Below are 21,535 nucleotides of genomic sequence, written 5' to 3'. Positions count from 1 at the left end.
ACAAGATTCTTCACATTTCGTTAGTTATAAGTTACTTCGTTCTATTTAAGATAATTAAGAAATAAATAAACATTACGTATGTACTCGGAGCATCACATATAATGTTGTCAATTAACAAAATTTTCCGAGAATGAAGTTCTAGTGAATAGGGAGTTTTACCAAAGATGATACAAGTTGAAAAGTAGTCGAAATAGACTGGATTCGAACAAACTAGACTCATCAACGATCGGTCAAAACTCGACTATATAAACCGCAAACTAATATGATAGCGAGGCTAGTAGCAGTACCCCATTCCCGATCTAGACTACCAGTGTAAGGACCCCTATTATTCACATGTAAAGGATAGTCTACCACATAAAATAAAAAAACTACCAAATCCTATGTATAAGGTGAGAGAGGGTTTTGGCTGATAAATTTTACTTTCCCAAAATACCCCTCTCATTTTTGTCTTTCCTTTTTTTTAAAAGAAAATAATACCATCCTTTAAAAATACCGGGTACCATCTAAAAAGTAACTAACCTCTAAAATTAAAAAGTCATAATCAAATTTTAAAAAAAAATATGCCATTAGAAAAAAATATAGAATTGAATTTGATAGATACACGCACACGAACTTTTCGTGAGTCTCTCTCACTCTATCCCATCTCCTTAATATATACGCCTAAATCAAACATGCGTCAACTGAATAGAAACGGAGGACGTATATGGTGGGGGTCATTCAGCATTCCGACCGCACATTGATACTTATCTTGCTTGTTCTTTGCGGAAACACATACCCGATTTAATCTAGTTAATATTTGAATCGTGAATTTTGGTCGCAGTATCTCGGACAATTCCATACGAATTTCAAAATTATGGAGAAATTAAACTTGCTAATTGTGTCACATAAATAATCATAATGTACCAAAATTTGAATTGTGTCAAAAAACAAAAATTACATAATGAATTGACAATTGGTCCACGTGGCATTATTAACTTCCATTTCTTATTCCTACACATAGTTTGGCGCGAAGAATTTAGGGAGTTGAGGAGTTACGTATGATATCACCCCTTGATCACATAACTTCTCCTCCCACTATCTTTATATCAACTTCCACACTCTGTATTTCTATCCGAACTTCATTTTGCTTATTCCAAACTTCCCCTCTCTGTACTTTGCAACTGTCTTTTCTAAAATTTACAAAGTTTCCAAACCTGCAAAAATGGTGAAGCAGAACAAAGGAAAACAGCCAATGGAGCCCTCAGATGAGCCAAAATACACAGAACTTCAATTCCTTGAGATGAAGGAGAAAATGCTCAGTGAGCAATTGAACGACCATCAGTTCATTTGCCAAAGCCTGCAGACCCAATTGAATCAAGTTACTTCAGCCATTTCTAACATTCGTCGTCCACAGGCGCAGTCCATTCAGGCCCCGAAGCAAAAGCGACAGAGCAAGAAGGCGGTGGATACTCCCCTAAGGTTGGGGCCTACAACAAGACCCACCAAGGCAGCGAAGAGAACGGCAATGAAGAGGGCAACTGGTCGGGGTGGTGCATCAGCGCAAGCACCAGTTGGTGACGGGAAAGGAGACAAATCTGCAGCCGGAGCAAAGGGGGAAGGTGAGGAAGCCGTTGCAGCACCAGCCGTGGCAGCACCAGAGGTGGCAGCACCAGTGGCGGCACCAGTCGCGGCACCGGTGGAGGCACCAGTGAGGCCAAGGCCAAGGCAGTGGCAGGTGAGGCAGCGGAGTCCGGACAGCCCCAGGGATGTCGCATCACCCGCTCCGTACCATGTCCGAGACCGGTGGTCCCCGGAGGTTTCTGACCAAGAAACCGGCGACTACGGTCACTCGGCTTCCACAATTGAAAAGTTTGACTGAAGGAGTTTAAGTAAACTAAGCCAATTACATTTGATTAAGGATTTCATATAACATGATTTAGTTGGCTTACATTTAAATTTCTGTTTGGTTTGATAGTACATTTTCATCTTGTTTGATTTTTTTTAACAGTGTTTTTTCTTGGATTTTTCTTGGGTTTTTCTGATGTAATGAACAATTAAATCGTGGTTTGGACATGTTTAATTTGATGCATTTCGGTATTTTGGTACTTATCTGATCAATTAAGCCGTACTTTTATCGTGAAATACTCAATGTGTTATGGGAATATATTTGCTTATGTATTTTACATTGAAATCGCATGTTGGACATGTTTATGGTACTTCCGTATATTGATGCAGTTTGATAATCTGGTCATTTTGAGATCAATTTAATGGTATTTGGGACATGTAATTAGATTAGCTGTTATGGGATCATATTTGACAATGTAGATCAATTATATCATATTCTGAACATGTTTAGTTTATTAACTAGCAATGGAACATTAGTTAGATGATGGAGTTTGGTATTTCGGTAATTATGAGATCAATGTAATCGTGTTTTGGACATGTAATTAGCTTATCTGTTATGTAGAGCTAATTTTAACTAACCCGAGCCCTATTATGCGGACTTCATAAAATGCCCAAGACCCATCTATTCACGGGCCGGGCTTGCCCACGGGCTCACAGGCCTGCAATCTTTGTTTCCCATATATCAAACACTAATTGCCCACGGGCTCACGGGCCTACAATCATTTACATATGTTAATATTATTTCGATATAGTTATTTAAAAATTTCTTGAACAGTAATGATACTAGACAAAAACATATTTAACTTGTGACATATGTTTGTGAAAAAAAAAAAAGGAAAGAGTGAACTTATTTCATACAAGTATATGAAATTGAAAAAGACGCAGTTGTAGCTAATAATAGGTTAGAGTCCAATTAAGTCTATTTGTATTTATTTTATAAAATATACTACATATTCAACTAACTTAAAAATCATTAACCTATTACTCTTTGATATAAAGCGGCGGGATTGGACGGGTTTAGCGGGTTGACCCGTCTATGAACAGCTCTACTGATATGGGGTCATATATGTTGATTTTATGAACAATTAAATCGTATCTTGACCATTTGTAACTAGATTATCTTTAAACCAATTAGTTTAATCATGCTAATTAAGATGTTAGTATGGTTTGAGTGTGAGTATGTTAACCAGTTAAAACTAATAATGCTTATGTACATGCTGGGCCAAACGCTTATAAGACTATCGGGGGCCAAATGTATTATAAAGCATACACCTATTCTATTACGCAGTCCAGCCCAATCACTCACATCAATCAGCCCAATTACTGATGTTCAAGTTTATGCATCCAAATACTCAATATGAGTATTAGCTATTCCCTATTATTAGTTAGTTCTAACAGATAATTAAACAATCAGGATTTACAAGCTAAAATAAAAGTAAAAACAATGCATAGAATACAAGTTATTTGGGCTGATCAACAACACAGCCATCATCTTAATGTTGCCACCATTGGGAGAAATTCATAAAACTCTTGACTTGTAGCGGCAGGGGGTACAGAAACCAATTGATCGGAAATAAATAGCGTGCTTCCATGATACAAAGGGTTCGAGCTTTCACTTTGATGTGGAAAGGAGTTTGGTGGTGCACCCCTCCTCTTCTTCGCTTTACAGCCACGTTGAGGAGTATGAAAATATTCATTTACCCTGCAAGGTCCATCGGTGTCTCGTGCTTCCTTTGGGTGGCTCTCACCGTAAGCTACATCCATCGTCTATAAAATGTAAAACAAAGAAGCAACACGGGGTTAATCTACAGATAAACACTCATTCATATGATTGGCAACAGACAATGCAACAAAATTGATAGTATTACTAACCCCCATCACACCATAGTCACCACCGCAAGCAATACGATCTTCTTTAGTAGCTAAGCTAATCTGATTTAGGTTCCAAACCTTAATCCTAGGGAATTCACCCCACTGAACGGGAAACCTATCCAGCTTATCCAAATAGAATACCTACAAGCAACAAATGCAAGAACTTTGTAATAAGGGCATAAGGCGGTATAATGTAAAGGCATATAGTAATATAGAGATGCACACAAACCTACCACAACAAAAATGGTACAGCCACCACATCCTCCTGCTACTCCCGTCGAATAAAAACGACGTGCAAAACTAGCAACGCTTTCCATCAACTTATTCAAAACAAGCTCACACCAATTGTACGAGGCAGCATTCATAGCACACGTAAGGGCGGGAAATAAATCACAAGCCAGCCTAGGAGACTGCGTAGGACATAAAACCATCTCTAATGATATCAACAGGAAATTAGTCTTAAACTCCTCTTCCTCATCTACATCCCATTCACCCTCCAACCTTTCCATTAACCTGGAATTCACAGGTATTCCAACAGAAGTATAAACACGCCCTCCATCCTTGCGCGATCTGGTCTTTGAAGACTGGCCATATTTTAGCTGAATTTCATTCACCTTCTTTTGCAGATCACCTGACATGGATTTCCCAGTGGGAACAGTTAACCCACCATTTGGGATACCTAGAACCCAGTGTACCTGATTAGCCGATAACCTAAATTGCTTTCCATCCGGAGCAACTAGCAACTTATTCAACGGATCAATACGACTCATTAGCCAATAACCCATTTGTCGGGGCAAATGAATGTCAGTTGGGACTTTCAACAGCCCACCTAAGCCCATTTCATTTACCCATCGTGTCCTCCTCTCATCAAATGTATTGCATATCCTAGAAAAAGTCTCAACTCGACAGTTCATGTGTTGGTGGCTGCAATCACATTACAGAACACTAGTTACTTTTAGGACATTAACAAATGTGGTTCTCTTATTCGTTATTAATACAACCGAGTTAATCACATACCCGACGGAAAATATTACATTGTTGCTTTATAAATTCACCCTTTGCTTTCACTATACCACCAATGCTTAAAGTATCATCCTACAGACCACCAAGCAGTGCATTATTACAATTGACTGAATATTACATTTCAGACAAACTTAAAAGCTTAACATACCATAAAGACTTCCTTGCTTATGACTTTCCTCTTCGTATGATTTAATACATTGATATCGCCCTGTTCAAAATAAACAAAATCCCCAAATCACAACTACACAAACTCACACATTTCAAGTTATCAATGTAAGGTTCAACTAGAGCGTTAGATAACGATGACACTTACCATCCTTTCCAATAGTCACCCTCCAACCACCGAAGAAATTATCCTAATTAATTGCTACAAAAAACCAAAAACAGGAAACAAGAAAAAGATGTTTCCACTTTTCTGTTATCAGTTTTCAAAATTATCATGATTTTAATACGTTTGACTAATTTTTGTTTCATTATATGACTTATATCATATGAGTTTGAAAACCAAAAAACAGATTACCACATCAATGTCAAACGAACCCTTAGTAATTAGTTGTTAATTATGGGTGTAATAATGAAAATTTAATGAAGTGTACCAAAGATAAAAGCTGGAGTGTACCAATAATAATTTCCAAAAAAAATTACGGTGAAATGTAAAGTAATCTCTCAGTGTGTTTAAAAAAAAAAAAAAAAAAAAAAGTAATCTCTCAATGAGTGGGTGTGCGCGAATAAATGGTTCCGGTGATTGCCGTCGGAAAATTGAATCCGATATCTTTTTCCGGCATACATCTCTAAGGTTCATTATCTTCTTCGTGAATTAAGCATTCAATCAATTTTAGGGTTTTTATGTAATATGTGAATTGTTTAGGGTATTTCTGATTTGAGATTTATATGTGAATGATACTACTTAATGACATTGTTTGTCTCGAATTTTGCTGCCTTGTTCTTATCATGATTTATTGTTTCATTTTGCTACTTAATTGCATTCGGTGTTATGGATTTTTCCTCTGGAAAGAAAAGATTGGTTTTATGTTATTTTTATGGTTTTTGTCTTTGAATAATATGTATATTCGATATCCATTTCTATAACTTGTGCTTGTCAATTACCATACTAGTAGAAAAAGACGAAAGACAAAGGGATTTGAATGAAAGAAGAATTTGAATATTTGAGATTTGGCTGGATGCCTGTATGTTGTATTTGTGCTTAAGTGAGCTCCTAAGTGAACAAGATGCTATTTGTATCTATTGTAATATAGACATGTACATGTTGCAGTTGTTGAATGATTGAATTAGTTATTTGACTATGTTGAATTAGAACTTGTATCTATGCTCAGGCATAATATGGTTGGAATTAGGTTATTAGTAGTTCGATTAATATTGGTAGTCAAAAATAGAAAAAGAAGGGGTTCAGAGAAGGGGAGTATGAAGTTTTAGTGTTACATCCCTTTCCACCACGTTTATCCGGTGTACACGGATTTAGGAAGGAGTTATAGTAGCGTATTGTAGATTAAAGTTGAATTTTTTTTTTTTAAAAAAAAGGAAGATAATGGGATAATTTACTGTTTTGAGGAAGAGAGAAATATAAGGGTTGGAGGGCTTTTGTTGATTAAAAGTGAATTAAAGACTGAATAAATAATGAGACTTTTATTTTGTGAGAAATGAAGCTTATTTAAGGACAAGCGGAGTAGAGATATTCAAAAGCTTGATGTTACCACTCCTTAGAGTCTTGCTTCCCAAAAGTCAAGTAACATAGGTCTTCAAATGATTTGGGAATTGTGACGGCCTCATTCCCTTTGTAGATTGTATGTCATAATTCTTTTTCTCTCCAATTTTTTATAAAGATGATTAGGTTATATAAAGAACTTAAATCCATTATAGTTGTGCAAATGGTACGGACATCCTGAACTCTCTAATATAACCTATTTGGTAGAGCTTCAGTCAATGGTGAAAAAAGAATTTTAGTGGGTCATTTCCAAGAAGATCGCCTGACATGGCACACCTCTGGGCCCTCTAACCTAGCATGCTTAATTTGGAATTTGGACTTTAAATTGCATACAGTGGTAAACTGGTAATAGTACCTGTTACAAAGCTTCTACAATGTTTTTATGCTGTCTGTCCATTAGCTAATGCAACCCTTGCACCAGGGCTTGGCATTAGCCATGCCAAGCAAAGAACTGGCAGCATAATGTTAGAATCCAACTCTCTTTGAGTGTATTTGAAGCTGGCTAGGCCTTTTACTTAAGTTTTCTAGGCCTTAGAGTAATTTCAAGAAGAAGTTCTGTAGGAGGCAATGATTAATAATATCTGAGCTTCCTACCCATTGCCTATAGCTTTATTACTTGTGTGTTGTTGTAGGCATTTATAGAAATTATGCTGCCACATGTATAAAACACCCAAAAATTGATAAAATCTCAAGAAACCCTCAAAATAATCAAAATTCATCGTCGAACCTGCTTTTGCCCTGCCAGACTGTCACAAGCCCCGATCAACCCCCCTTGACTCCACTCTTGTCGCCAACAGGCCAGAGTGCCTATCAAACTCGTCTATAGAATGTGGTGCTTCGTGCTGACAAGCCATTTCCGCTCTTGGTTTGTGCCCTTGTTGCCAATAGACGGGAGAGTACTATACAGTTCTAGTATCATAACACTTGACCGTGACACATAGGTAGATATGTGAAGCAATCTACATATCCTTCTCTAGGCTATCTCCATATCCTATCACTCATCCTGTTACTCTCCAAAAACATTTTATGAGGAATGAGGAACTTGTTTAGTGTGAGATGTTCATTGGTACATGTCTCCTATAGTCTGATGTTAGCACTAAATAACTTTTGACTCATGTTAAGTGCTCCCTATCAAACTTTCCCCTCTAGTACATTAGTTTTATGGGCTGCAATTTGTCTATTATGCTTTTGTATAGTTAAGTATAACCATGTTCTATGATCTATATAGGTGCAAAAACCAAATATGATCTAAAGAAACTGCAAAGAAGCGTTCTTACTTAACCTTGGAGCAGTTGCGACAAGTGCCTGATGACACGAATACATGCAAATCAATAGGTAAGTTCAATTTCAGTATAAGTTCTTGATACATGAATTGAACCACATATCTGTAACTTTTGGGGTTTGGTGCAGTTTGGGACCTATGTTCAATTGATATGTGACTGCTGTATTGTTGGTTGATTGTTTACCTTATAGATTTTTGTACTTAATGGTGTTTTTGTTACCTTTGTTATGCAGGAAGAACGCGAGAGTCCTTGGCTTACAGAATCTATGGTTGTAAATCCTCAACAATATTTTGCCAAATTCGGTCTTGATGGATGAAAAGGAACAGAAGTTCAAGGATAGTGAGACTGCCATAGCTTCTTTACAGGTTTTTATACTTATTAATTGTTTGTTTTCTACCTTCTCAATTTGTCTTTCACTTGTTTGGTTTTCAGTTTATCGTTTTTCAAATCGTTGATTAGTGTCATATTAGCAAGACCACCTAGCAATATTTCAGAAATATATCCCAATTTCAGTTGTATGTGTTCATTTATTGAGATTACTTTGTTGCCGGAGATATTAACTTGATGTGTTGTCTTTATATATGGTGACAGACTTCTAAGAGTACCTGGAGAAACAGATGGGGGAAGTGGAAAACAACCTAAAGGAGCTGCTGCAACAAGATCCTGGTCTCGCCGGCCAAATCATGGCCCTTTCAGTAACGTAAATCTCACTCTAGAGAATCATCTTTTAACCATGTTTTTCTTTTCTAAGTCTTTTGGTTTTGTTTTAAATTGCTTAAATGGGTTCCATGATATTTATAAGATCATATAATTTTTTTTTTTTTTTTTTCCATATATCAACTCTTGAATTTTGTGAGTTCTTCTTATAGGATCTCTAACTAAAGCTATGCTTTTGGCATCACTCAATTGGAAATTATAAAAGGGTAAAAGCTTAACATTTTCAGTACCTAACACACTATAATTTGAGTGATTTCCATAGAAAACGCTTAAAGAGATCAAAATTTCATAAATGCATCACTTTATTTACAAAATTCCCTACTACTGTCCAGGTCAACGTTTGTAAATATGAAATTATTTTTTCCCGGTTCACAATATTACCGCTAATTGAATTAGTGGTTTATATAGAGGTTCATTAAACTATAAACCGCTGATTCAATCAGCAGTTTCAAGATTTTTAATTAAAAAAAAAATCCTTGATTATTTAGGTGACGTGGACGGTATGTAAGAAATTTTGTTACAAAGCAGCATAATTGTGGAATTTTAGTATGTCGAAGCAATCTTCACGGAAATCACTCCTATAATTTCACAAAATGCTCTTAAAATAAGTGAAAATTGTAATGTGGCCGGACTTTTGGAAGTTTCCCTTTAGAAGTTACCTCAGTAACCTTACATTGACAAAGATTAGTAAACTAGAGCATAAAATTCGATTATAGCCAACTAAGGATGATTTATTGATTTGCTTCTACATCCTGTGATGTTTAGCAGCAATACACTATAGATGCTAATAGCTTGGTGACCAGTTTCTCTTGGAGTTCCAGTGAGTGTTGGCTATTGTATGGCTGATCTTTGTGCTTGTGCACGACGATATTCACTGAGAACCCATATGGGGAAAATACACCTGTATGATGAATATTCAATTATGCAGTTCTTCATGAATATTCCAGTGCTTTCCTGTATAAAGTTACCATAGCTGTTAGATATCATGGATAAGATGTAAAACTATGTACTGTGACTGACGTTAAATGAGAATCTGGGTTGTAACTTGAAATTCACGTCGCCAAGGCAAATTCATGTGTAGGACAGTCTACCCTTAGTCCCTTACCATGAAGAATAGCCTTGGTCCTTGGATACAAGAAGTTTCACTTTGGAAATTTTTTAACATTACAATATTGGTAAGTGATACTCTTTCTGTCCCTAAATAGAAGTCTCATTTTACTACAATTTTGTGTCTTTAAAAGTCCCTTTTTTTTTTTTTTTTTTTTCTTCAGAATCCACTTTTTTATTCACCTTCATATAACTGAACATTACTTTTTTCTAGTTTACAATCAATCAACCTAATCTCTTATCATTTTTTTAAATTCACTCTTGAGTAAATGAAACTTTTATTTAGGGACGGAGGGCTTATGCACCATCTTAAGAGCTAAATAGCTAAAAATCAGTTTGTTTTTTTTGGTCGGTTCACATTAAAATTGTTGAATTAGAAGTTTTGTCCGAAGTAAAAATCGCTGAATTAGAGGTTTTGTCCAAGGTAACTAATTGAATTAGCGGTTTATTCAATGAAATCAATAATTGAATTAGAGGTTTATTGAATAAAATCGATAATTGAATTAGCTTTTTTACCATGGACAAAACTGCCACCAATTAGTGGTTTACCTCTGTGATTATTTAAAAAATAAAGCATATTTTGTTTATAGTAAACCAGTAGTTTTATTAAACTAAAAACTGCCTAATTAGCACTTTACCTCTGCTAGCCATTAATTCTGGTTTTATGATTTTTTTTTTTTTAATTTATAAAAGAGGCCGCTCAAAGCTGCGTATCAAGGAATTTTGACATTGTCTGACTTTTTATATTATGAATATGGAAATTACTCATTATAATATCTATTGGGGTCCTATATATTATACTTAATACAGTATATCTTATACTCAGGAATAGGAGGTTATATTATTGAATAGATATATTTAATACTTTTGTTAGCTTTTGTGACTGCATATCAAAACTGAATCTTGTAATTACCTGTGGTGGGAAGTCTCCATTTTCCAACTGTGAGTTGATTACCAACCTCATCCCTCGGTCTACGGGGTCGGGATCTACTTCCCACTGTTACATTGAGAACCATTTGGGTTAACCATAGTTTTAAGCTTGCTCGCATTTTTTAAGGTGCAATAGGAAATGTAGGATAGAATACAGTTATACGCAGTAACGCACCTGCCCTGCTCTAATGAGAGTTAACAATGCCCATGAAGTTTGCACCAGATTTGACTTGTTCCCTTTTAGGTTTGTATAAACCTGTTCCACAATCCCAAACCAAGGATTGATGCACAAATCTAGACTTTTAGAGAAAACTCAGACTGATGTTATTTCACTACAAGAGACGCGGCTTTTACCACCACAGGGGAGGGAGAGAGGGGAGTGGATTAGAGTACCTCGTTGGAGCTTGAGAGGTAGCTTTCGCCCCACCCGCCATTAGGCAATTGCTTTGAGAGTATAAACTCACATGCCTTTCGCACAGCCTGACTATTATGGTAGTTTTTATCACAGCTTAGTAGTGCCTCCACAGCAAACCATGTTCCATAGGTAAAACAAATTCCCCAAAAACCATACCTATCCTCACAAGAACAAACCCAAAAGAAATCACTCTCAATTCCACAAGTGTATTTTCTCTCTTACGAAAATCACATTTCAATTAAAAATCAGCATATTTACCAGGAACCATCAGGATTTTGAGCCCTTTCAATGTACTGTATTCCTCTAAAGATGGAGTCTTCTATTTCTTTGGTCCTGTGATCTGGGTATTGCTCCTTGAAGAGTGTAAAAGCTTGTATTACTGAGGAAGTGCACTCAACATGCCTATAGTAACAGTAAAAATAAGGATTTTATTCATTAAATTAGGAAAGTTAAGTTCGTTTGTTATTTTTCTGCAAGACTTCAACTGATCGTCTTGGCCCGGTCTATTAGGGTGTTTTTGAAATGTTAGAAGAAGCTTACTCTCTTTCGATTAGAACATCATCAAAGAGCTCTGTTGGATTGAATTTCTGAGATTAGACAATACATCTCATGAGAAATTACAAAATTTATTTTGAATTTAACTTAATCTATATTATGATAGAAGAAGTTGGTTATACCTCGATCCAATGGTATGTTCGCTGAGGCTCCCAAGCTGTGAAACCACCATTCTCACTCTATAACAGTAGGGTAGGATAAGATATATGAATAATCATCAATAATAATAACTACTTCGTATATACTAAAACGAAACAAAAAATGACACTTGTTAAAAATTTCTCGAAAAACCCGTCCAAAAAAAAAAAAAAATTCTTGAAAAAAGAAACTAAAATCTTTTAAGCATATCTTTCATACTTTTTTCGTTCTAGTAATATTACAACAATTGAACTTTTATGCGATTCATCATGCTTGTTTGACCACAAATTGTGATGTATACGTAAAGTAAAATATAGTCATGTGGTGTATTATTAGATTCGTCTCGTAAAATATTTTCACAATATTAACTTTTATAGTTTTTACTTTTATATAATTATATATATTTGACATATAAATGTGCTTTGGGATTCATAATTTCATTGTTGTTGTAATTTATGTGGATCAGAAAAAGTATACTTCCTCCGTTTTTTATTATTGCACCATAGGGGTTTGGTACAATTATTTTGATAGTGGAAAAAAGTAAGAGAGAGAAAGGTTAAATACAAAATTGCCCATGTGACATATTGATAAACTAAAAAGTAAGTGTGAAAAAGCAAGGGTATGTTGGGAGTTTGTAGTGTAAACACAAATAAATTTTTTTCCTAAAGAGGAAATGGTGCAATATTTGTGAAACTTCCGACAAGTGGTGCAATAATAAAAGAATGGAGGAAGTATTATATTATACTTTGTATTATATTATATTATATAATTAATTATTATTATTATAATATAAATTATAAAAATAAACTATCATTCTACTTTGCATTTTTTTCTTTGAAAGTTAATTTTTGCTCCGTTTAGGATTTTCACTTTATTTGCTTTTAGTGTAGCATTTTTTTATTGATTTATTTATAATTAAAAATAACCACTATTCAATAATTATAATTATATAAAGTTAAAACTTGATTATTAATTATTGCAAAATAAGATAAAGTTCAATTACATGTACATAAAACATTTTGCTAGTCAAAGTATGCGACAAAATTAGGACAGGTGGAGTATATGAATACATTGCACAGGTAGACAAATTAGGGCCTGTTCTGATACAATTATTTTTAGTGCAGTTGAGCTCAGCTTTAATAAGTTCAATTCAACTCAGCTCTAATAAGTTAATTTCAGTTGAACTCAGTCCGTCAATCAGAACAGGCTCTTAGTTATTAATTAACCAAAAGTTCTATTCGAAAATAAAACGCCATAAGGCCATAATAATTAAATTTCTTTCATTTTTTTTTATGATGTCTAATGAATTATTAACTTTTAACACCAGTATACATATCAAATTGAAATTACTATGTTTCAATTTAGTAAATTATTATTAAATTAGTATTGTAATTTACCAGTAGGCTAAATAAAAGCCATCCATTGCACGAAACTTAAGTTAGTTGCTTTAATATAAACTTAGCAGATACTGTACTATTTTGTTTGAAATAAGTCAAAATAGTTAGAGGTAAACATAATGTGTTTAAGTAATTAAAGCTGATGAACCACAACAAAACATATACTTGTACAAGGGGAACAAAAGAAAATACGTATAACTCAAACCTGTAGAGAAAGAATGACATTCACAGCATGAAATAGGTGCTCAGCTTCCATTTTTTCTTCCTCAAGTTCAGGAAACATTTTTGCAAATAGCAGTGCAACCTATAAAACAATACCGTTGGAACAGATAAGCAAAAAAGGATACAAAATTTTCTGGTAATATAAGTCATTTTATGGCGCACTAATGTTATTTTTTGCTCATTTAAAATTAATAAAAATTTTATATATACTCATATAAGTCATTTTAAGGCACACTAATGTTATTTTTTGGTCATTTGATGATTACATGAACAATAATCATTAAAATGAGTTAAAATATATCATCGGATTAAAAAGGAAAATAATTATCATTGAAGCATACAATTTAAATGAAATTCTACTTTCGATTTTTTTAGTTGCAACTTTAAAATATTTTATATCTCACATAAAATACCCTAAAGTTACAACTAAAAAAATCGAAGGTAGTATAATATTTTGCTTTATGATTGAAAATGTTTGTATTCAATCACCTTAAGTCCTTCCGCAGTGCAATCAGAGACTTGCCAGCCGTGATCTGGTGTTGAGAAAGTCCATGAACCTTTACTAATATGCCTATACATCTCCTTATAATTTCCTGATGGATTCTCCCTAACCTATATTGAATAGAGCATCATATTTTATACAATTTAGATACTCGCAATGATATTAGAAGTTTCACGAGATATTTTATACATTTGAAATACTCGCAATAATATTCATAGGCCTCTTAAGATTTTTTTTTTTTTTCTCTATGAAAAATTAAAGGTTTAAAAAATTCGCTTACATATGTATCACAAAAGTCAAAAAGTATGTCATGATATTTTGTACTACATCCGTTACTTTTTAGATGCAATAAAGGAGTATATTTTGTGAGATATAAAAAATTTCTCTGTTACAACTAAAAAGTAACGGAGGTAGTAGTTTAGTTAAATAAAAGGGTGTTTGTTGAGTGAAGTAAAACCTGTGAGGCTTTGAGAAAACCGTGTGTTTTCTTAAGTGATGTTGCATATTCGTCAGTAAGACCACTGGCAGATATTGCGTGAAATGCTAGTGCTGCATCCCAAGTTTGGCAACCAAGGGCCTGCTCCCAAAGTATATTGCATACCAAAAATAATTGTTACACAACATTGTTACTGTGTTAGTGTGTTACACCACAACTTTGCATCGTTACTAAAAATTACCGTAAACTTCATCCCATCCTCAGAAACCCACAAATAATCTGGGATCCTGGCTAGATGTTTCTTGTATGCTATTGAATTCGGATCTTCCGCCCAACAAGCCATCAAACAAAGTACCTGTGCCACAAGTGCTTAATATGGCATACTTTGAAAGAAAGTAAAGACAAAGATCGATGGCTAAGGGCTTGTTTGTTATCATTGTCAATGGCAACAATGTACCTTTTCAACGCAACCAATGCAGCAGTATCTGCTGTTAATGTCCTCATAGTGTACATTTGCTATTGCTGTTTTGAGCGCCTTTTGTCTGAGTTTCGAGAAGGGCCAACGGTTGAGGATTGGCTCACCAATGTGGTGAAGAATTCCCCAAATCATGTCTTGCAACACATGATGTGGAGTATAAAGATCCTCCTACAAAAAGTTGTTAGTTGTGTAAACTACTTCGTATATAGTTATGCTCGATTGTGTCCAAAATTAGTCATTACGTAGTAAGTAATTCTAGAACATACCTTAGCACATGAGTTTCTAGCTTTGTTCCAGTTAATTTCATGGTATGGCTGGGGGTAAATTTCTGTTCTAAGTGACTCAATGAGTTGAGTGATTGGACCAACAAATCTCCTACCATACATGTATGATACTGGCATATACACCAATCGGCAATAGCATAAAGTTTTCCCTGCACATACTCCAGAGGTTAGTGATGTTGGATTTTGAATTGTAAAAAAATATTTGTGAGATACAAAATATTCCAAAGAAACAAACGTAGTATATATAATTTAACATTATTACTCTAGCTAGGTTATTAGGTTGTGACTTGTGACTTTTGAATCCAAGGTGAAATGCTTTTTTGAAGTATTAATCTGTACGGTATTGTAGTAATTATAGAAGTACAAAACTTTGTCTTACTAAAATACATTTGATATATTGAATAAATATACTACTTCCTTTAACTTTTATTTGCAACTTTGCACACATAGAATATTGCAAAGTTGCAAATAAAAGTTAACGGAGGTAGTATTACAAAATTAAAGTTGATATGTAAAAATGAATACCTCTAAACGAATTTAACAATATTTCATTTGAAAATAGTTTATAAATGTTATTGATTATTAGTTTATTACAAGCAAATCTTTAAACTTTGTTCACCATATATAATGGGTAAAATATCGAGATAGTACGTACTCTAGTCTTATGCTAAATCCTACTCCCTCCATTTCGTATTAATCGCAACACTTTTACATCAATTTTATATTACTTCATCCGATTCGTATAATGACAACACTTTCCTTATACATCCGTTTCATATTAATAACAACACTTTTATATATACCACCTTTGCATATTCCAGAAATAATTGCAAGACATGATTTTTGCTGAACGGGGCCTTACACTACCTTTTTTTTTTTAAAAAAAAAATAAAATTTATTTACTACTAAGGCCCTATTTACACCACTTTATTTTTGTTGAACTAAAATTATTTTTACTGGACTGGAAATATTTTTGCTAAACTTAAATTTTTTTTTTTACTGAACTGAAATTGATTTTATTGAACTTAAATTATTTTTATTGATATTCTATTATAATTCTTCTTTAAAGCTACTGAATTTTACTAAACTGAACTTATTTGTACTGAACTGAAATTATTTTTACTGAATTGAAGTATTTTTACTGTACTATTTTTTTTTTACTGAATTTAAATTATTTATACTTAATATTATTTTTGTAAGGTGAAGGCCTCATTCACTTTACCTTATTTTTGCTGAACATAAATTAATTTTACTGAACTGAAAGTAATTTTACTGAACTATTTTTTTTAGTGAATTGAAATTATTTATACTTAATATTATTTTTATAAGGTGAAGGCCTCATTCACTTTACCTTATTTTTGCTGAATTGAAATTAATTTTACTGAACTGGAATTATTTTTGTTGAACTTAAATTATTTTTATTAAACCGAAATTATTTTTAATGAACTGAAATTATTTTTATTGATTCTTTGTTATATTTCTTTTTTAACGTTACTAATTTTTACTGAACTGAAATTATATTTACTGAGTTGAACTTTTTTTTTTTTTTTGAAACAAGTTGAACTTTTTTTTAATGAACTGAAATTATTTTTGCTGAACTAAACTTATTTTATTGAACTGAAATTATTTTTATTGAACTGAAATTATTTTTACTGAATATTATTTTTTAAGGTAAAGTGAGCAGGCCCGAAGTAAACAGGACCTAACAATACTTTATATTACAAAGCCCTTCTCTAAAAATTCTCTTAAACTTTGTGAACACCCTAATGTTGTGACTAATACAAAATGGATGGAGTAGATTCTTACTCCGTAAGTCCGTATTTATTTGCACATAACATTCCAATCCATCCATGTATAAACATACTGTCAAAGTTGGTATGATTTGGTCAATAAAAGTTAGATACAACCTATTTTAAGAGACAAATAAAATGTAGCTCTACATAAGTGTGGATGTATAGAGTAGTTTGAGAACCTGGGTGCATCGGTAAAGAATCAGGGAGTAGCCAAAGCTCTGGAGGCGTTGGGTTGCACCCATCCCATTCGTACACTCCAAGCACCTATAGTAATCGGTCCAAAGCCAAAAGTAGGGCCAGCTTGTTACAAGTTTTTCTGTTACTCGAGATAAAAAGATTATGTAACAAACTACATACACTTTGGTAGTCTTTTGAACCCATTTTCACACTCTTTATGTCAGCCGTTTAAGGAACATAACATGAAAGCGTATTCAAAATAACTCACATGCATGTTTTTCTTCAAAAAAAAAAGAAAAAGAACTCACATGTTATGAACGTCATTTGTAACGAAAGCATGTTTATAATATATATGGTGCTCACGTTGTACATAAATTCTTGTCAAAAAAAAGTAGAAGGCTTAAATTTGGTAGTATTCTAGCTAGCTAGCTACTTTCAATCAAACAAAAAAAAAACACATAGTAAAGAAGGAGATTAGTATGAACAAACCGAGAGCCAAAATTTTCCCCAAGATGGAATGCTCGTAGCACCACCATGGTCAAGGATCCATTGACGACCCCTTGCAACCGCGTTATCTTCACCATCATCAGGGCCTTCTCCCAACAACCTTAGGGCAATGTAACTAATTGCTGAACCAAACATGGTACTATGGCTATCTATGTGGAACCCCCATCCTCCGTCTTCATTCTGCAATATATTTCGAAAAAAAAAAAAATTGTGCTATGTATTAAATAGTTAGAAAATAGGAAAATTTATTAAATGTTATCAGGAAAAACAAAGGACAATAAAGTGTTAAACTGGTGTATTACACTATTTAAATACCTGATGATTGTAGATATAACGCTTTGTTTCCTTTTGGTGTTCAGGGGATAAAATCTTATTGAGATCTCCTGTAACGTATAGTGCTATTACCTGAAAGTTTATTTATCAATGCGATATCATGACTTTGTATGGAATACTCTTTGTGTGAATTTGATGCATAATACTATAACTTTCATTCATGGAATCTACTCGATCAATAAAAAGTTAAAAAAAAAAAAAAAAAAAAAAAATTAAAGAGCTAATAAAAGTATAAAATGCAACCGGCTATTCAAACCGGTTAATATAAGTAGTTATATCAACACTACTTCCTCCAATCCATTTTTAATATTTTGCTCTATTTGACTTTTTACGATTTTCAAGACGCATCTTAAAACTATTTTATCTCCATTTTAATAGGCATTAAAATTACAGATTATAAAAACTAGATACTCAATTAAATTTAAAATGAGACGAATCCAACAAAATCTCAAATGACTATATTATTTTGTATAGATTAGTATTTTATGGCAAAATATTTTGAAGTTTGACCCGTAATCTTGTAATGTGGCAAAAAACTGGGGCATAAAAACTGGGAATAAAGGGAATAACTACTTCCTCCATGTTTTGATAAGTGTTACACTTACCAAATTCGGACGCGTCTCAATGCATTTAATCATATACTTCCCCCGATTCTATACACCAAAAAATATACTACCTCTATTTCGCATTACTCGCAACAAAGACGAGTTTTGCGAACTCCTAGAAAAAAGGCATATATAGTTATGAAAAAATAAGAGCATATACTTAATAAGGGTATACACTTTAGTTAGCTTATCCAACGCCACCGAGGCGTTCGTTACCTTTTGCCATCTTTTATTTATGTACAAAATTTATTTCTTATATAGATACTTTGTATTTAAAAATAAAAAAATAAAAAAAACTAAGGGACACACCAGAAAATGACATGTGTCAATACTGTTGTGTCTTTTAGTATATAAGTTATTGATAATTATTGATGATTGATTAGAAAAGTTATCGTGTTAGTGTATATGAGTACTTCCTCTAATATCTATTTTTACTAATGCATAAAACACAAATGTTTTTATATAAAATGTTGTGAGATTAGTATTAATATATATGCAGGTCTATTATATCACATTAATTTTTTCCTCTAATCCAAAGATAAATTACTGTGAAACCCGTCATCAGTACGGGTGCTAACCTAGTGAACTATTATATATAACCTTTATATTTTAAATATTTATTTTGGTATATAAATTTTTATTTTACAAATATGGTTTAATTTATATTCTATTTATTAATATAATACAATGATCAAATTTTAAAGTACTCTATATGCTCAAAATATTACCTTTCTATGTAATTTGTGTCTATCAGAACTTCATCAGTTAAAGGAGTTTTTAAGAATAATAATAAGTTACTCATTCAAAAAAAAAAAAAAAAAAACCTTATGATTTATATCATTAAAGTATGAGTATATATTTATTTTATAATAAAAATTATTTTCATAAATAAAGAAAGTTGAATACATGATTAATATAATTATGCACACATAAAGTAGAAAGGGAAGTAGGAAAAAAAAAAAAAAAAAAAAAAAAAAAAAAAAACCTTAAGAGACCTTGTCTCTTTCAATTTGAAACTGAACGCAACCGCAGTTGGTATGGGGTGATGGCTAAATCAAAGAGCCTATCTATTTATAATAACAGGTCTCTTTGAATAGGTTTTTTTTTTTTTTCTTTTCTCAGAGTGCTACCCCTTTTGCCTTATTAGATCCGCCTCTGGATGGGTTGGGCAAAGGGGAGAGAGAATGAGATATAATTACATTGTATTGATTCACAACAATGGTCTTATGATGGTAAGACGATCTTAGACAAATGTGTTCTCAACTTTTTATAAGAATTTTTATTTTTTAAAAATAGCTACGGAGTATTACTTTAAGGTTTTACCTGTATGCTTGAACAAGGTCAAAATTCTATGTATTGTTTGATGGGACTTTGGCCCCTTTATATTAAGGGCATGTTTACATTTACTTAATTTCATATCAGTTCAGTTTAGTTCAGCTCCAATCAGTCCAGTTCATCTCCAATCAATTTAGTTCAGTTTAGTTCAGCTCCAATCAGTTCAATTCAGTTCAGTTCAGTTCAGTTCATCTCCGATCAATTCAGTTCAGTTTAGTTCAGCTCCAATCAGTTCAATTCAGCTCAGTTCAGTTCATCTCCAATCAATTCAGTTCAGTTCAGTTCATCTCCTAATTTCCCTCTCTCATAAAATATTCATTTCAGATTAGTTTATTTCAGTTCAACACTAATCAGTTCAGCTCATTTCAATAAATGTGAACAGACCCTAAATTTCTCGTTCCGCCATTATTCTTAATAATATATAATTATAAATACTAATAGTTGAAGTGCACTGACAAATGTGCCGATCAAAATAACACATGTATATCAGTAAAATGTTATACATACAAAATGAAATAAGCAAGAGCGATAATTATCCTCCCCATCCATAATTTTTTAAGTACGTAAATATAAATGACTTACCAGAGGAGGCATGAAATAAAGTGGGCCAGCGTTATCAGAAGGCCAGTGACCATCATGGGCTTGAATACTGGTAAAGAAGTTGATGGCCTTCTTCAGTGTTGTGGTCACTGCTTCCTCTCCTATTACCTCTCTTTCCTTCAACTTCACTCCTTTATCCATTTCCACATTTGCCTTTCCTTTTCTCAACTGTCCAAACATTTTGTTTAAAATTTTAGCCAAAACAATCACATTACGTTTCCTAGATTATATATGTTCTTATCTTTACCCCGACAATATAACATATAATCCATACGCGCTCGTATATTAAAATAGACATAACTTATACGGAGTATAGTTTATCCACATGCATATACGGTATATTTTTCACACGTAAAATGAATACAACTAATTTTATAAATCAGATCTCAGTAGTAAAATACTAAAATACCAAATTTGAACTCATGAACTTATAGGGTTAGTAGTAAGAAAAAGTCAAACTAGTTTGAGCTATTAACTAAAAAAGTGTAAAACACAAAAAAAAAAAAAAAAAATGACCTCCATTCTCATTAGAAGATCAGCACTTTGCCTCATGTTGAAACGGTTCTCCTTGAACTCCTTCCTTGCCCTCTCAACCTCGGCCCGTTCCTCGGTTGTTCCAGCCTCCGGATCAAACTCCCAGTGTTGTCGACCGGTGAAGTTGTTTAGACTCTCTAGCCATGGATCCTTGCCTTCTGCTATCTTCAACTTCCACATGATCACCAACTTTATTAACTAAGCGTACACTCTATGAACTATTAAATACTCTTAATTCTTTCTCCTAGGAAAGAAAGTGAAATATAGATAGTGTAGTAATGAAGTTGGATTTAATTTGCTGAGTTTTTATAAGCTGAGATTATGGAAGCAAGGAGGTCGATGATGATAATGACTCTCTAACCAGCTCTTGCTATCCACTCCTTTAATTGGCCCATCCTAACTAAGAATGACTCGATGATAACCAGGTTAAATCCCTACAATGTACGGTTGTTAAATATTTTTACATTATATTATAAAAACTGTATAGATATAATGACTCGATGATGATATCCATTTCTTTAATATTATTGGCCCATGCTAACAAAGAATGAGGCTTATAAATAATTTCATAATGAAAATATTAACTCCACATCATCTCAACTTCCCGAATTGTAACTTGTCGCTCGCTCGTTACATGTACAAGCAGAGCTCACCAATAGTAGAAAGTTTGTATTTTTTTTTTCTT

At 33.3% G+C, this 21,535-nt stretch overlaps 1 protein-coding gene and 1 long non-coding RNA gene across 3 annotated transcripts; one reads left to right on the top strand and one right to left on the bottom strand.

Moving 5' to 3' along the window:
* The first annotated feature begins 5,438 nt into the window (after positions 1-5,438).
* On the top strand, positions 5,439-8,617 carry LOC145641959 (uncharacterized). Its single transcript, XR_014115600.1, has 4 exons — positions 5,439-5,575; positions 7,731-7,837; positions 8,018-8,150; positions 8,377-8,617. It is a non-coding gene; the product is annotated as an uncharacterized LOC145641959 (long non-coding RNA).
* Positions 8,618-8,860: 243 nt separating this feature from the next.
* LOC145641958 (lupeol synthase-like) lies at positions 8,861-21,252 on the bottom strand. 2 transcript variants are annotated; one of them, XM_081692992.1, is made up of 19 exons: positions 20,833-21,252; positions 20,299-20,484; positions 17,759-17,848; positions 17,426-17,623; positions 16,939-17,023; positions 16,773-16,829; positions 14,949-15,115; positions 14,662-14,850; positions 14,446-14,559; positions 14,226-14,345; positions 13,756-13,878; positions 13,250-13,348; positions 11,632-11,688; positions 11,495-11,541; positions 11,213-11,356; positions 10,933-11,110; positions 10,715-10,795; positions 10,523-10,606; positions 8,861-9,456 (listed from the first exon to the last, which is right to left on the bottom strand). In XM_081692992.1, the coding sequence occupies exons 1-19, from the start codon at positions 21,028-21,030 to the stop codon at positions 9,334-9,336; spliced, it is 2,340 nt and encodes a 779-aa protein (XP_081549118.1). In that variant the 5' UTR covers positions 21,031-21,252; the 3' UTR covers positions 8,861-9,333. The 2 variants fall into 2 exon arrangements, with proteins under 2 accessions (XP_081549118.1, XP_081549120.1); XM_081692994.1 differs by lacking the exon at positions 16,773-16,829 and having other exon boundaries at positions 8,862-9,456.
* Between the last annotated feature and the right edge of the window lie 283 nt (positions 21,253-21,535).

The sequence above is a fragment of the Chenopodium album genome, chromosome 8 (genome assembly GCF_948465745.1).
Source record: "Chenopodium album chromosome 8, dcCheAlbu1.1, whole genome shotgun sequence".
NCBI lineage: Eukaryota > Viridiplantae > Streptophyta > Magnoliopsida > Caryophyllales > Amaranthaceae > Chenopodium > Chenopodium album.
Note: the sequence above shows the minus strand (reverse complement) of the source record. Positions and strands in the feature narration are given on the sequence as shown.

Excerpts from the sequence above, each read along its gene's own strand:
- LOC145641958 (XM_081692992.1), bottom strand. The coding sequence starts at position 21,030 with ATGTGGAAGTTGAAGATAGCAGAAGGCAAGGATCCATGGCTAGAGAGT. Across the intron at positions 14,851-14,948 it reads CTAGAAACTCATGTGCTAAG|GAGGATCTTTATACTCCACA; the intron begins GTATGTTCTAGA and ends AACTTTTTGTAG. Across the intron at positions 11,357-11,494 it reads GATGTTCTAATCGAAAGAGA|GCATGTTGAGTGCACTTCCT; the intron begins GTAAGCTTCTTC and ends CTGTTACTATAG.